At 44.8% G+C, this 17358-nt stretch overlaps 1 protein-coding gene across 1 annotated transcript; it reads right to left on the bottom strand.

Moving 5' to 3' along the window:
• Positions 1 to 1616: 1616 nt before the first annotated feature.
• On the bottom strand, positions 1617 to 2438 carry LOC123134915 (protein LITTLE ZIPPER 3-like). Its single transcript, XM_044554065.1, has 2 exons — positions 2260 to 2438; positions 1617 to 2093 (listed from the first exon to the last, which is right to left on the bottom strand). The coding sequence occupies exon 2, from the start codon at positions 2068 to 2070 to the stop codon at positions 1816 to 1818; it is 255 nt and encodes an 84-aa protein (XP_044410000.1). The 5' UTR covers positions 2071 to 2093; positions 2260 to 2438; the 3' UTR covers positions 1617 to 1815.
• Positions 2439 to 17358: the final 14920 nt, after the last annotated feature.

Genomic DNA, 17358 nt, shown 5'->3' with positions numbered 1-17358 from the left:
TGTTTCTCCCGAAAAAAATTGGATTTTTTATTTTTTTATTTACTGTTCACCGAGCTTTGGGCTAGGGCCTAAACCAAGGGGCAGAAAGGCACTTTCGGGCTTTGGGCTAGAGCCTAAACCAAGGGCCTGAGACGATATTGTTGTAGATCGTTCTGGGTATTCTTGGGCTGAGTAACCCCATGTCTTCTTCTCACGCGACCCAGATTAGTATCTGATTGATGTATGTTGATTTGGGATGCCCGCTTAACGTTCTTCATTTTCTACTCTTTTTATTTTATGTGCATACTTCATTTTCTTACTTACCAATGAAAAGATACACATCCGGAAGTGGAATTTCTACACCCAGGAGCAAATGCTCCTGGTGTGAACAGTAAAATAAAAAAAATCAAAAAAATGTCAAAAAATTCTGAATTTTTTTTGTGGCATACTTATACAAATGTTTGTTGTGCACGTAAAATTTCATCGCGAAATCACATTGGTGGAAGGTGTGGTAAAAAAAACAAAATCGATACTCTGAAAATGTTACTTACAAAAGCATTTTGAAGCTCTGATTTTGTTTTTTTCGGCACGACTTCAACGAATGTGATTTCATGATGAAAATTTTCATGCACAAGAAACACTTGTGAAAGTATGTCACAAAAAAATTTCAGAATTTTTTAAACTTTTTATTATTTTTTTTATTTTACTGTTCACACCAGGAGCATTTGCTCCTGGGTGTAGAATGGTACTTTCGTACACATCCCGCATATTCACGAAAAAATGTTAATATAGCCGGATAGCCTTCCTACATCCATCTCTAACAAGAACAAACAACTACTAGTATCCAAACCTTTCTCGCACTAATACAATTACTAGTAACATATTAACTGAAAAGCCTGGCATTGCGAAAGTGCCGGCGGAATGTGTCACTCTGTACATCGTCTGCGCTGCAGAAAAGAAAAGGAAAAACATACTCTATCGATGTGGATAGGACGCAAACCTAACGATTAATTGGACTGGACTTGGGCTCACTCGAGTGCTGGTGACGTAGTCTGCAGCTCAGGGTCAATTGCATTGCATGCAACCTCGAGTCAAGCGCTACCTCCATTGCAATTCAATCCACGAGTTCAACCGATCGTGTTGTGCCACCTCCACCCTAGAGATCATGATCACAATACTGTTCTATATTCATATTCATTTCCTGCTTACTATCACCGGAAAGCCAGGAAATATATACCACATATGAGTACCTCTGTTGCAAGAAAAACAAACAATATAACCTTTTTTTGTAGAATTGAGTTGCATTTATAGTATTATATTTTGGAATCCTCTTCAGAGTTTTTTTTAGTGTTTATTTGTAGTGTGGTCTGATTGAAGAAATATCCAGCAAACTCAAAACCTATTTCAGTACAGGAATGGTTGTGTGCATCCTGGTAGTAATACCATTTTCAGAAGAAAAAAAATCAGTCAAGGAGCCTAGCCTATTTCGGTGATTCGGTCAAGGAGCCTCACTTGCTGAAACGTCTTCACCTGAGCCATTGCATAAACATCACGCCGTGTTTGTAAAAAGACAGATTTTCGCAAATTGTTCACGTTAAACTGCAGATTTTCGCAAGCACTCATCAGGGCTCAGGCCATCACACCGCAACAAGAAAAATATATAGCCCCCAAAGCGCTAGCTGCCACCACTAGCTACATAACCAAAAGTAGAACTAAACCATCCATGCCATCTCTAATTGACCTATCTAGGAATACATACTACTACTAGTTTTTCGCAAAGATGACTAGAGCTTCCACGACTGCATGCATGCACGCGCGCGCGCATCTCCGGCGTGATCACTGGGGCTGCTGCTTGCCGGACTTGGACGGCGCCGCGCCCGCCGACGCCACGTTAGCGCCGGACGGCCCGCCGCCCTTGGCCAGCTGGGCCTCCGTCTTGGAAGAGGCCGCCATGTGCTGCTGCTTGCGCTTGAGATCGGCGAGGAGCTGCTCGTTCTCCTGGGCCAGCAGCTGTGCTGTCCGCCGGAGCCGCTCGTTCGCCTGCATGATGCACAGGTTCTCCAGGTACAGCTCCGTGTTCGCCCGCTCCATCCTCCACGAGCCCCCTGCAGCACCTTCACATCCATCGATAGCAAGTTAGTACTAGTACTCAGACCAAAACATATTCCAACTAATGCATGCGTTTGATTTAGAAACAGCTAGAAGCACTAAAGATTCAAGAAACAAGGCAAGAAATGCACCAAGGAAAGGATTGAGAAATGCAGTGCCGCTTCTTCATACCGTGAAATGGCAGTACTTGGGCCTGGATCGGAAGGCACGGACAGACAAAGGCACTGGTAGCAGAGAGGAAGAAGAAGGCTAGCTAGCTATAGCTCGAGTGAGGATGAACTTGTGGTGGGTGGGGGGAGAGCACAGGCGAGGGCGCTTATTTATAGGCCCGCCCCGGCAAAGCAGCAGTGGATCGAAATGTGCATGTGACCGTCTCGAGTTGCTACTCCAGTGTTCTCCTGCACAGCTTCAATGCTGGCCGAGAGCTGCCTAGGGCTCTGCATATGGAGGATGTGTACAGTGTACATTCATGGTGGTGGTTAGCTGTCAATGACAAAGTGTGATGATGGTGATGAATTGATGACGCACTTCTGGTTTCTCTCGGTCCAGAGATACGCAATCATTCTTATTCTCGGCCGTGCCGCGCGCTTCTCCCGGCTAGCAGCATTTCCAAGTTCCAACGTATTCATCCAAGTCACTCCCCCCTTCACAAACGGTCAAACTTGGAGTTTACACAGTGCACCAAAGAATTTGTAAACCAGGTCCATGCTTGAGCTTTCCGGGCGAAATTTTACTTGGTCGAATAACCAGATTGATCCCCTTTTTGTTAAGTTGGATAGGATCTTAGTTAGCCCTGCTTGGGAGTTAAAATTTCTACTAGTTACTGTCAGGACACTGGTTAGAGGTGTCTCTGACCATGCAGCCTTGCTTATGCATGACGGGGTTAAAACCGTTACAACTAATAAACCTTTTCGTTTTGAATTATGTTGGTTTACCAGAGATGATCTTGCTGCTGTAGTTAATAAAATTTGGCATTCTAATGTGAATGTCAAGGATAATTTGGCCATTTGGATGCAGAAAATGAGGAATTTGAGAAGATGCCTAAAAGGCTGGAATCTCAATGTGGAGGGGGCTTATAGGAAGAAGAGAAACACTCTAAGTTCTCAACTAGATGATCTTGATAGGAGATGTGAGCTAACTGGGTTATCAGTAGCTGACTATGAACTTATGAAAGACCTTCAGCGTAGTTTGAATAAGATTTTGAGAGAGGAGGAAATCAAATGGTATCAGCGCTCTAAAGAGAGAGATCTCAGGGAAGGGAATAACATTACTAGATATTTATGATTAAGGTGAGCGGTAGGAAAAGAAAGAACAAGATCTTTCGTTTTGTGCAGGATGGGGTTATTATCCAGGGTGATAAAGAGCTACTGGACTATGCTACCAAGTTCTATAAAGAGCTTTTTGGTCCTGTAGACCTTTTACCTATCTCCCTAAGTATTCCTGTTCCTACTTGTTTAGATGTTAAAGATAAGAAAATGTTAACTGCTAAATTCTCCTTGGAAGAGATCAAGCTTGCTGTCTTCTCTATGAAGCGCAACCGAGCGGCTGGCCCCGATGGAATGCCCGTTGAATTTTACCAAGTATTTTGGGATTTAATTTGTTCCGATCTACTTCAGTTGTTTAATGATTTTTTTGATGGCAAATTGGACCTCTCTAGGCTAAATTATGGTGTGGTTACATTGATTGCGAAAGGCCAGGGGGCTGATAAGATTCAGACGTATAGACCTATCTGTATGCTTAATGTTCCTTCTAAGATTTTTACCAAGGTTTTGAACACTAGAGTTATGTTAGTTGCGGACAAGATAGTGTCTAAGATCCAAACAGCGTTTATTAAAGGGCGTTATTTGTTGGATAATGTAGTAAGGTCGCATGAGACCATGCACTATCTTCATAGAAACAAGCTCTCCGGTGTGCTTTTTAAAGTTGATTTTGAGAAAGCTTACGATAAAATTAACTGGGACTTTATGCTTTCTGTGTTAGAAATGAAAGGGTTCCCTGAAAAGTTTATTCAGTGGACCAAGTCAGCCATTGTTGATGGGAAAGTCGCTATTACTTTAAATGATATGTATGGTAATTATTTTACTACTAGAAAAGGTCTAAGGCAGGGGGATCCCTTCTCCCCCTTACTGTTTAATATAGTTGTTGATGTCCTGGTGACCCTGGTTGGAAGGGCTCAGGAGCAAGGGTTTATAAAAGGTCTAGCCCCTCAAATTTATGAAGGTGGCCTTTCTGTTTTACAATATGTTGACGACACGATTTTTTGTTTTGAGGACGACTTGGAAGGAGCTAGGAATCTTAAAATCATCCTTTGTGTCTTTGAGCACTTGACTGGTCTAAAAATTAATTTTTTAAAAAGCGAGGTTTACTGCTTCGGTGAGGCGAAAGTAAGACAGGAGGAATATGCTCAGATCTTTACTTGCACAATTGGAACCTTTCCTTTTCGCTACCTGGGTATGCCTCTACACTATAAGAAACTTAGTAATAGCGATTGGAAACCTGCTGAGGAGAAATGTGAGAAGAAAGCAGCTACCTGGCAAGGGAGCTTGCTTCCTATGGGAGAGATGTTGGAAATATGCCCTAGAGGCAATAATAAAAGCATTATTATTATTATATTTCCTTGTTCATGATAATTGTCTTTTATTCATTCTATAATTGTATTATCCGGAAATCGTAATACATGTGTGAATACATAGACTACAATACGTCCCTAGTAAGCCTCTAGTTGACTAGCTCGTTGGTCAACAGATAGTCATGGTTTCCTGACTATGGACATCAGATGTCATTGACAACGGGATCATGTCATTAGGAGAATGACGTGATGGACAAGACCCAATCCTAAGCATAGCACAAGATCGTGTAGTTCGGTTTGCTAGAGCTTTTCCAATGTCAAATATCTCTTCCTTAGACCATGAGATCGTGTAACTCCCGGATACCGTAGGAGTGCTTTGGGTGTACCAAACGTCACAACGTAACTGGGTGACTATAAAGGTGCACTACAGGTATCTCTGAAAGTGTCTGTTGGGTTGACACGGATCGAGACTGGGATTTGTCACTCCGTGTTACGGAGAGGTATCACTGGGCCCACTCGGTAGTGCATCATCATAATGAGCTCAAAGTGGCCAAGTGTCTGGTCACGGGATCATGCATTACGGTACGAGTAAAGTGACTTGCCGGTAACGAGACTGAACGAGGTATTGGGATACCGACGATCGAGTCTCGGGCAAGTAACATACCGTCTGACAAAGGGAATAGTATACAGGGTTGCTTGAATCCTTGACATCGTGGTTCATCCGATGACAACATCGAGGAGCATGTGGGAGCCAACATGGGTATCCAGATCCCGCTGTTGGTTATTGACCTGAGAGCGTCTCGGTCATGTCTGCATGTCTCCCGAACCCGTAGGGTCTACACACTTAAGGTTCGGTGACGCTAGGGTTATTAGGAAGACTTGTATGTGATGACCGAATGTTGTTCGGAGTCCCGGATGAGATCCCGGACGTCACGAGGAGTTCCGGAATAGTCCGGAGGTAAAGATTTATATATGGGAAGTTGTCAAACGGACACCGGAAAGTTTCGGGGGCGTACCGGTATTGTACCGGGGCCACCGGAAGGGTTCCGGAGGTCCACCGGGAGGGGCCACCCCTCCCGGGGGGCCACTTGGGCTGCGTGGGGGAAGGAGCCAGCCCCTGGTGGGCTGGGCGCGCCCCCCACCTTGGGCCCATGCGCCTAGGGTTTGGGGGGGAAAACCCTAAAGGGGGCGCCCCCCTTGCTTGGGGGGCAAGCCACCCTCCCCTTGGCCGCCGCCCCCCCTCTAGATGCCATCTAGAGGGGCCGACCCCCCTTGCCCTCTCCCCTATAAATAGAGGGGTGAGGGGAGGGCTGAACACCACAAGCCAAGGCGCAGCCCCTCCCCTCCCCAACACCTCTCCTCCTCCGTACGTGCTTGGCGAAGCCCTGTCGGAGTACTGCTGCACCAACAACACCACACCGTCGTGCTGCCGTTGGAGTTGTCTTCCTCAACCTCTCCTTCCTCCTTGCTGGATCAAGACGGAGGAGACCTCGACCGTACCGTACGTGTGTTGAACGCGGAGGTGCTGTCCGTTCAGCACTTGGTCATCGGTGATCCGAATCACGGCGAGTACGACTCCATCATCACCATCCCCTTGAACGCTTCCGCACTCGATCTACAAGTGGTATGTAGATGCAAACTCACTCCCTTGACTCGTTGCATAGATGAACTCATAGATGGATCTTGGTGAAACCGTAGGAAAATTTTTAATTTTCTGCAACGTTCCCCAACAGTGGCATCATGAGCTAGGTCTATGCGTAGTTCTCTATTGCACGAGTAGAACACAATTTTGTTGTGGGCGTGGATCTTGTCAACTTGCTTGCCGCTACTAGTCTTATCTTGCTTCAGCGGTATTGTGGGATGAAGCGGCCCAGACCAATCTTACACGTACGCTTACGTGAGACCGGTTCCATCGACTAACATGCACTAGTTGCATAAGGTGGCTGGCGGGTGTCTGTCTCTCCCACTTTAGTTGGAGCGGATTCGATGAAAAGGGTCCTTATGAAGGGTAAATAGAAGTTGACAAGATCACGTTGTGGTTATTCGTAGGTAAGAAAATGTTCTTGCTAGAACCCAATTGCAGCCACGTAAAAGATGCACCAACAATTAGAAGACGTCTAACTTGTTTTTGCAGCAATTGTCATGTGATGTGATATGGCCAAGTTGTGATGAATGATGAATGACATATTGTGATGTATGAGATCATGTTCTTGTAATAGGAATCACGACTTGCATGTTGATGAGTATGACAACCGGCAGGAGCCATAGGAGTTGTCTTTATTTTTGTATGACCTGCGTGTCATTGAAGGACGCCATGTAAATTACTTTACTTTATTGCTAAACGCGTTAGCCATAGAAGTAGAAGTAGTCGTTGGCGTGACAACTTCATGGAGACACGATGATGGAGATCATGGTGTCATGCCGGTGACAAGATGATCATGGAGCCCCGAAGATGGAGATCGATGGAGCTATATGATATTGGCCATATCATGTCACTACTATATAATTGCATGTGATGTTTATTATGTTTATGCATCTTGTTTACTTAGAACGACGGTAGTAAATAAGATGATCCCTTACAACAATTTCAAGAAGTGTTCTCCCCTAACTGTGCACCGTTGCTAAAGTTCGTCGCTTCTAAGCACCACGTGATGATCGGGTGTGATGGATTCTTACGTTCACATACAACGGGTGTAAGACAGATTTACACACGCGAAACACTTAGGGTTAACTTGACGAGCCTAGCATGTACAGACATGGCCTCGGAACACGGAGACCGAAAGGTCGAACACGAGTCGTATGGAAGATACGATCAACATGAGAATGTTCACCGACGATGACTAGTCCGTCTCACGTGATGATCGGACACGGACTAGTCGACTCGGATCGTGTAACACTTAGATGACAAGAGGGATGTCTAATCTAAGTGGGAGTTCATTAAAATAATTTGATTAGATGAACTTTATTATCATGAACAATAGTCTAAAATCTTTGCAAAATGTCTTGTAGATCAAATGGCCAACACTCATGTCACCATGAACTTCAATGCGTTCCTAGAGAAAACCAAGCTGAAAGATGATGGCAGCAACTATTCGGACTGGGTCCGGAACCTGAGGATCATCCTCATAGCTGCCAAGAAACAATATGTCCTAGAAGCACCGCTAGGTGAAGCACCCATCCCAGAGAACCAAGACGTTATGAACGCTTGGCAGTCTCGTGCTGATGATTACTCCCTCGTTCAGTGCGGCATGCTTTACAGCTTAGAACCGGGGCTCCAAAAGCGTTTTGAGCAACACGGAGCATATGAGATGTTCGAGGAGCTGAAACTAGTTTTCCAAGCTCATGCCCGGGTCGAGAGATATGAAGTCTCCGACAAGTTCTATAGTTGTAAGATGGAGGAAAACAGTTCTGTCAGTGAGCACATACTCAAAATGTCTGGGTTGCACAACCGCCTGTCCCAGCTGGACATAAACCTCCCGGACGAGGCGGTCATTGACAGAATCCTTCAGTCGCTCCCACCAAGCTACAAGAGCTTTGTGATGAACTACAATATGCAGGGGATGGAGAAGACCATTCCCGAAGTATTCTCAATGCTGAAGTCAGCAGAGGTTGAAATCAAGAAAGAACATCAAGTGTTGATGGTCAATAAAACCACTAAGTTCAAGAAGGGCAAGGGCAAGAAGAACTTCAAGAAGGACGGCAAGGAGGTTGCCGCGCCCGGTAAGCAAGTTGCCGGGAAGAAGTCAAAGAATGGACCCAAGCCTGAGACAGAGTGCTTTTATTGCAAAGGGAAGGGCCACTGGAAGCGGAACTGCCCCAAATACTTAGCGGACAAGAAGGCCGGCAACACTAAAGGTATATTTGATATACATGTAATTGATGTGTACCTTACCAGTACTCGTAGTAACTCCTGGGTATTCGATACCGGTGCCGTTGCTCATATTTGTAACTCACAGCAGGAGCTGCGGAATAAACGAAGACTGGCGAAGGACGAGGTGACGATGCGCGTCGGGAATGGTTCCAAGGTCGATGTGATCGCCGTCGGCACGCTACCTCTACATTTACCTACGGGATTAGTTATAAACCTTAATAATTGTTATTTGGTGCCAAGTTTGAGCATGAACATTGTATCTGGATCTCGTTTGATACGAGATGGCTACTCATTTAAATCCGAGAATAATGGTTGTTCTATTTATATGAGAGATATGTTTTATGGTCATGCTCCGATGGTCAATGGTTTATTCTTAATGAATCTCGAACGTAATGTTACACATATTCATAGCGTGAATACCAAAAGATGTAAAGTTGATAACGATAGTCCCACATACTTGTGGCACTGCCGCCTTGGTCACATTGGTGTCAAGCGCATGAAGAAGCTCCATGCTGATGGACTTTTGGAGTCTCTGGATTATGAATCATTTGACACATGCGAACCATGCCTCATGGGCAAGATGACCAAGACTCCGTTCTCCGGAACAATGGAGCGAGCAACCAACTTGTTGGAAATCATACATACCGATGTGTGCGGTCCAATGAGTGTTGAGGCTCGCAGAGGATATCGTTATGTTCTCACTCTCACAGATGACTTAAGTAGATATGGGTATGTCTACTTGATGAAACACAAGTCTGAGACCTTTGAAAAGTTTAAGGAATTTCAGAATGAAGTAGAGAATCAACGTGACCGAAAGATAAAATTCTTACGATCAGATCGTGGAGGAGAATATTTAAGTCACGAATTTGGTACACACTTAAGAAAATGTGGAATCGTTTCACAACTCACGCCGCCTGGAACACCTCAGCGTAACGGTGTGTCCGAACGTCGTAATCGCACTCTATTGGATATGGTGCGATCTATGATGTCTCTTACCGATTTACCGCTATCATTTTGGGGATACGCTCTAGAGACAGCTACATTCACTTTAAATAGGGCACCGTCTAAATCCGTTGAGACGACACCGTATGAATTATGGTTTGGGAAGAAACCTAAGCTGTCGTTTCTAAAAGTTTGGGGATGCGATGCTTATGTCAAGAAACTTCAACCTGAAAAGCTCGAACCCAAGTCGGAAAAATGCGTCTTCATAGGATACCCTAAGGAAACCATTGGGTATACCTTCTACCTTAGATCCGAAGGCAAGATCTTTGTTGCCAAGAACGGATCCTTTCTGGAAAAAGAGTTTCTCTCGAAAGGAGTAAGTGGGAGGAAAGTAGAACTCGATGAAGTACTACCTCTTGAACCGGAAAGTAGTGCAGCTCAGGAAAATGTTCCTGTGGTGCCTACACCGACTGGAGAGGAAATTAATGATGATGATCAAGGTACTTCGGATCAAGTTGCTACTGAACTTCGTAGGTCCACTAGGACACGTTCCGCACCAGAGTGGTACGGCAACCCTGTCCTGGAAATCATGTTGTTAGACAACGGTGAACCTTCGAACTATGAAGAAGCGATGGCGGGCCCGGATTCCAACAAATGGCTCGAAGCCATGAAATCCGAGATAGGATCCATGTATGAAAACAAAGTATGGACTTTGACTGACTTGCCCGATGATCGGCGAGCGATAGAAAACAAATGGATCTTTAAGAAGAAGACGGACGCGGATGGTAATGTCACCATCTATAAAGCTCGACTTGTCGCTAAGGGTTATCGGCAAGTTCAAGGGATTGACTACGATGAGACTTTCTCTCCCGTAGCGAAGCTTAAGTCCGTCCGAATCATGTTAGCAATTGCCGCATACTATGATTATGAGATATGGCAGATGGACGTCAAAACAGTGTTCCTTAACGGTTATCTTAAGGAAGAGCTGTATATGATGCAGCCGGAGGGTTTTGTCGATCCTAAGAATGCTAACAAAGTATGCAAGCTCTAGCGATCCATTTATGGGCTGGTGCAAGCATCTCGGAGTTGGAACATTCGCTTTGATGAGATGATCAAAGCGTTTGGGTTTATGCAGACTTATGGAGAAGCCCGCGTTTACAAGAAAGTGAGTGGGAGCTCTGTAGCATTTCTCATATTATATGTAGATGACATACTTTTGATGGGAAATGATATAGAACTCTTGGACAGCATTAAGGCCTACTTGAATAAAAGTTTTTCAATGAAGGACCTTGGAGAAGCTGCTTATATATTAGGCATCAAGATCTATCGAGATAGATCGAGACGCCTCATAGGTCTTTCACAAAGCACATACCTTGATAAGATTTTGAAGAAGTTCAAAATGGATCAGTCCAAGAAAGGGTTCTTGCCTGTATTGCAAGGTGTGAGATTGAGCTCAGCTCAATGCCCGACCACGGCAAAAGATAAAGAAGAGATGAGCGTCATCCCCTATGCCTCAGCCATAGGATCTATTATGTATGCCATGCTGTGTACCAGACCTGATGTAAGTTTGGTAGGAAGGTACCAAAGTAATCCCGGCAAGGAACACTGGACAGCGGTCAAGAATATCCTGAAGTACCTGAAAAGGACAAAGGACATGTTTCTCGTTTATGGAGGTGACGAAGAGCTCGTCGTAAAGGGTTACGTCGACGCTAGCTTCGACACAGATCTAGATGACTCTAAGTCACAAACCGGATACGTGTATATGTTGAATGGTGGAGCAGTAAGCTGGTGCAGCTGCAAGCAGAGCGTCGTGGCGGGATCTACATGTGAAGCGGAGTACATGGCAGCCTCGGAGGCAGCGCATGAAGCAATTTGGGTGAAGGAGTTCATCACCGACCTAGGAGTCATACCCAATGCGTCGGGGCCGATCAAACTCTTCTGTGACAACACTGGAGCTATTGCACTTGCCAAGGAGCCCAGGTTTCACAAGAAGACCAGACACATCAAACGTCGCTTCAACTCCATCCGTGAAAATGTTCAAGATGGAGACATAGAAATTTGTAAAGTGCATACGGATCTGAATGTCGCAGATCCGTTGACTAAACCTCTTCCGCGGGCAAAACTTGATCAACACCAGAACTCTATGGGTGTTCGATTCATCACAATGTAACTAGATTATTGACTCTAGTGCAAGTGGGAGACTGTTGGAAATATGCCCTAGAGGCAATAATAAAAGCATTATTATTATTATATTTCCTTGTTCATGATAATTGTCTTTTATTCATGCTATAATTGTATTATCCGGAAATCGTAATACATGTGTGAATACATAGACTACAATATGTCCCTAGTAAGCCTCTAGTTGACTAGCTCGTTGGTCAACAGATAGTCATGGTTTCCTGACTATGGACATCAGATGTCATTGACAACAGGATCACGTCATTAGGAGAATGACGTGATGGACAAGACCCAATCCTAAGCATAGCACAAGATCGTGTAGTTCGTTTTGCTAGAGCTTTTCCAATGTCAAGTATCTCTTCCTTAGACCATGAGATCGTGTAACTCCCGGATACCGTAGGAGTGCTTTGGGTGTACCAAACGTCACAACGTAACTAGGTGACTATAAAGGTGCACTACAGGTATCTCCGAAAGTGTCTGTTGGGTTGACACGGATCGAGACTGGGATTTGTCACTCCGTGTTACGGAGAGGTATCACTGGGCCCACTCGGTAGTGCATCATCATAATGAGCTCAAAGTGGCCAAGTGTCTGGTCACGGGATCATGCATTACGGTACGAGTAAAGTGACTTGCCGGTAACGAGACTGAACGAGGTATTGGGATACCGACGATCGAGTCTCGGGCAAGTAACATACCGTCTGGCAAAGTGAATAGTATACGGGGTCGCTTGAATCCTTGACATCGTGGTTCATCCGATGACAACATCGAGGAGCGTGTGGGAGCCAACATGGGTATCTAGATCCCGCTGTTGGTTATTGACCTGAGAGCCGTCTCGGTCATGTCTGCATGTCTCCCGAACCCGTAGGGTCTACACACTTAAGGTTCGGTGACGCTAGGGTTATTAGGAAGACTTGTATGTGATTACCGAATGTTGTTCGGAGTCTCGGATGAGATCCTGGACGTCACGAGGAGTTCCAGAATAGTCCGGAGGTAAAGATTTATATATGGGAAGTTGTCAAACGGACATCGGAAAGTTTCGGGGGCGTACCGATATTGTACTGGGGCCACCGGAAGGGTTCCGGAGGTCCACCGGGAGGGGCCACCCCTCCCGGGGGCCCACTTGGGCTGCATGGGGGAAGGAGCCAGCCCCTGGTGGGCTGGGCGCGCCCCCCACCTTGGGCCCATGCGCCTAGGGTTTGGGGGGGGGAAACCCTAAAGGGGGCGCCCCCCTTGCTTGGGGGGCAAGCCACCCCTCCCCTTGGCCGCCGCCCCCCTCTAGATGCCATCTAGAGGGGCCGGCCCCCCTTGCCCCTTCCCCTATAAATAGAGGGGTGAGGGGAGGGCTGAACACCACAAGCCAAGGCGCAGCCCCTCCCCTCCCCAACACCTCTCCTCCTCCGTACGTGCTTGGCGAAGCCCTGTCGGAGTACTGCTGCACCAACAACACCACACCGTCGTGCTACCGTTGGAGTTGTCTTCCTCAACCTCTCCTTCCTCCTTGCTGGATCAAGACGGAGGAGACCTCGACCGTACCGTACGTGTGTTGAACGCGGAGGTGCTGTCCGTTCAGCACTTGGTCATCGGTGATCCGAATCACGGCGAGTACGACTCCATCATCACCATCCCCTTGAACGCTTCCGCACTCGATTTACAAGTGGTATGTAGATGCAAACTCACTCCCTTGACTCGTTGCATAGATGCACTCATAGATTGATCTTGGTGAAACCGTAGGAAAATTTTTAATTTTCTGCAACGTTCCCCAACAAGAGAGACTTATTCTAACTGAGACTTGCTTGAGTAGTGTTCCTAGTCACATGCTTTCCTTCTTTAGATTGCCTAAAGGTGTGGGTAAACGCTTTGATTTTTTCCGAGCTCGTTTGGTTTGGCAAGAAAGGGACGGAGTGCGGAAGTACCACCTGGTCAACTGGAATGATGTGTGCCAACCTAGGGACCAGGGAGGACTGGGGGTTACTAATCTAGATGTTAAAAATGTTAGTCTTCTTTGTAAGTGGCTCTGGAGACTAGAAAATAAGGAGGGGGACTGGCAGGAGTTGATTAGAGCAAAGTATCTGAAGAAGAAAACTTTGACTCAATGCGAATCATCTCCTAACAACTCCCACTTCTGGAATGGCTTAATGGAAGTTAAGAATATTTTTTATAGCTGTTGTCAGAGAATTGTGGGGGATGGTCGTAAAACTAGATTTTGGGAAGATGCGTGGATAAAGGATAAACCTCTTTGTTTGATTTTTCCTCGTCTTTATAATCTAACTTTTTGCAAACATGTTACTGTTACGAAAGTATTTACCATGGAGTTTAATTGCATTAGGTTCAGAAGATGTTTACATGGGGAGACTCTTGATATGTGGAATAAGTTACTTGATATGTGTGGTCAGGTGATTTTGTCGGATAAGCCTGACAAAGTTAAATGGCTACTTACAAACTCCGGTAGCTTTTCCGTTAAATCTTTGTATCACTATCTTATAGCTAGACAAGTCGTTTTCCCTTTTAAAAAACTATGGAGGATGAAGATGCCTCTTAAAGTTAAGGCATTCTCTTGGTTAGTAATCAAAAATAGGATTCTGACCAAGGACAATCTGAATAAAAAAGGCTGGAAAGGTGCTAAGTTTTGTGAATTTTGTGACTGTGAAGAGAGTGTGAATCATTTATTTTTCTCTTGCTCCTTAGCTAAGTTCCTGTGGAATATTGTGGGATGTGCTCTAGGGAGCCAGAGAGCTCCAATGTCTTTTTTTGACTTATGCCAGAACCGGTTGTCTAGCTATACTGGCAAAGATAGAGTAGTTGTTTTATTGGGTATTGCTGCTCTCTTGTGGTCTATATGGAAAACAAGGAACAAATCTTGTTTTCAAAGTGTTATGCCTAGAGATCCTACTGACATTATCTTTCTTGTTTGTTCCCTACTTGACTCATGGAAAAATCTGCAGAAAAGAGGGGTGCAAACCATGCTTCATCAGGTGTCTAGGTGTATCGTGAGGTGACTTGTGATATCTTCAGAGGAGGGCATGGTTTGGCGCCGCATGTGAGAAGGATTTTGTGAAGCTAGCCGCTGGAAATGCTTGCTGGCTTCAAAGCATTTATGTTAATTTGGTTATTGTCATTTAGTCTGCTGATACATTTGTAGCTAGCGTAGCACTAGACCCTTCCATGGCTAGTTTTGGACAGTTTGAAGCATCCTGATGTGGTGATATATATCAGTGGTGTGATGATTAGGCTGGATAGGCTGGAGCATCCTGATGTGGCTTCTAGATCAGTGATGTAATGGTGGTTTGATGCCTTGTAAACAACTCCGTTTTCTTAATGAAAATGGGGCCCATGTGGCCCCTTCGATCAAAAAAAATTTCTCGACGAATTGGTAAGGTTACCTTAGTCCTAAAATGAGTATTGTCCATCTACAGCCGGACGCTTCAAACCATCCCTCATACGCCCGTGGACGCGCCCGGTCAGTGACCGAACATGAGAGAAGGAAAAACATGACCTAACCGGACCTCTCATATCATCCCTATACGCCCGCTGTCCGCAAACCCTTATACCCATCTCAAATATGGGGAGGATATGAGGGCTCGCAGACACGCCCGGGCGCGCCGTGGCGGAATGGGGAGGATATGAGGGCTCGCGGACACGCCGGGGCGCACCCGTGCATTCCGCCACGTAGAACATGGCTCCACCCCGGATCACCTTTTCTCTTTCTTTATTCATTCTTTTATTTCTCTCTCTTCATCTCCACCAATCACGTGCAAGTGACCGGACATATGAGAAGAAAAATGAGAAGTGTGGCTGCGCGAACGGATAAATAGGGGCTCAAAACGGAAAGCCCGGTCACTGACCGGGCGTGTCCGCAGGCGTTTGAGGGGTCGAATTAGAGATACGTGGCTGAAGATGCTCTTATATGCCAAATGAGAAAGGGCAACACTAACGCGGACCATCAAATGGAGGACCATAAATGAGTACGTGGACAGCGGGCGGGTGCCCGTCATCCAACCGTACTCACTAGATGTCCGGTTCATTTCAAAAATTTCAAACGCAAATACGGTCGTCCTAAATAGCCGGGGCAGGCGAAATGACACTGCTTCAATGTCGGCATCGGCTAGAGTAGGCTCTCGGTCACCACTCCGGTGTGAATGTTATGCGCGGTTAGCCGGCATGAGCATGTAGGTGGCCGTCCAGTCACATACTCTCTGAGCAACATGAATGTGGCGAGAAGGGTTCTAGAATAGAGGGAGAGAGAGGGATTTTGGGTGTGCCCGTGTTGTCGGAGTCCGACATGGCGGATTTCCGGACCCCCGCAAAGTTCCCTTGCCCGTACGATTTCTGGGATCTCAGATGTCCAGACAAATTTGGTGGCAGGCATTGAATGGGGAAAATTGTCCAGACTGTCTTCGCGTTGGAGTTGCCCTAACTGACTGAAATTTGTGTAAAATGACAATCGATTTTTTATCTATTGTAGTTTGAGCATTATCCTTGGGGATGCGCCATGTAATGACAATGACCTAAGACATCTTTGTGGCAGCCACCAACGTTAACAGAAACAAAGTACAGTTTTGGGATTCTCCATAGCTCAGGAGTGTTAGCCTGAAAGACATCGCCACAAGATCTTCAAGCTCTCGCGTAAGAAGAGTTGTATTGTATATAAGGCACTGATGGACATCTTGTGGGTTAGCCATGGATATTTTTGTAATGTTCACATGCCAAGTTTAGAGAAAATTCGTTATGCTTTTGCGTGGCAATGTTAATCATTCGTTAAAGGTTTGGCATGTCAAAAATCTTAAAACTTTTGCAATGTCACCAATTTAGATTTTGCCATGTCACCAATATAGAATTGCCATGTCACCGATACATATTTGCCATGTCACCAATAAATTGCAATATGTTTTTGATTGAGATGACTTTTTAGTCAATGGATTTCTTTTTTAATTTTTGACATGGAACACGGCAAATTTATGTTATGTGTTTTTTTCCATATTAACCGTGGAAATTTTATTGTAAATACCACGACAAATTACTTGTACATTCCATGGCAAATTCTTTTTTAGATACCATGGCCAAAAGAAAAATCTATGTAGCGTGACAAATCCTGTTGTTAAATACCAAGAAAATTTTCTACATTTGCCATGGTTTAGGGATCAGAATTTGTAATTTTTGCCATGTGCCAATTGCAAATTTTCCCAATTTTTTGTCATGTTTTGTATGAATTTGTTTTCCATTTTTGCCATGTGAGTAATGTACAATTTTTATTTTTGCGATGTTCTAGTAAGGCATATTTTTCTTGGTATTTCTTGCCAGTGACCGCCAAAAAAATCACGTTTTTTTTCAAAATTTTCCAAGGTTTTTGGGAGTTTTTCTTAAGGTTCCAATGGATAATAGAAAACATAGTACTTACATGGTAATTTTTGGAATTTTGGTTTCTTCATTTGACACGACAAATCAATCATTAGCTTGGTGGTAAATTCAGATAGTGCCCCATGGCAACTCTACCTTTTAGTTTATAATTTTATTTTTTCATGGTAATTTTTCATGCTCATCATGGCAAAAAAAATTGGTGGTATTTTGCATTTTTTTTGTTGACACTCACAACAGTTTTTACAACTTTTGTTCTCTCATACTTGAAAATTTAAATCGCATAGCTATTGCATTTTCATAGCTATGGCAAATTAGTTTTTTCTGGACCATGACATATTAAACTACTAAGCTCTAG

The sequence above is a fragment of the Triticum aestivum genome, chromosome 6B (assembly GCF_018294505.1).
Source record: "Triticum aestivum cultivar Chinese Spring chromosome 6B, IWGSC CS RefSeq v2.1, whole genome shotgun sequence".
NCBI lineage: Eukaryota > Viridiplantae > Streptophyta > Magnoliopsida > Poales > Poaceae > Triticum > Triticum aestivum.
Note: the sequence above shows the minus strand (reverse complement) of the source record. Positions and strands in the feature narration are given on the sequence as shown.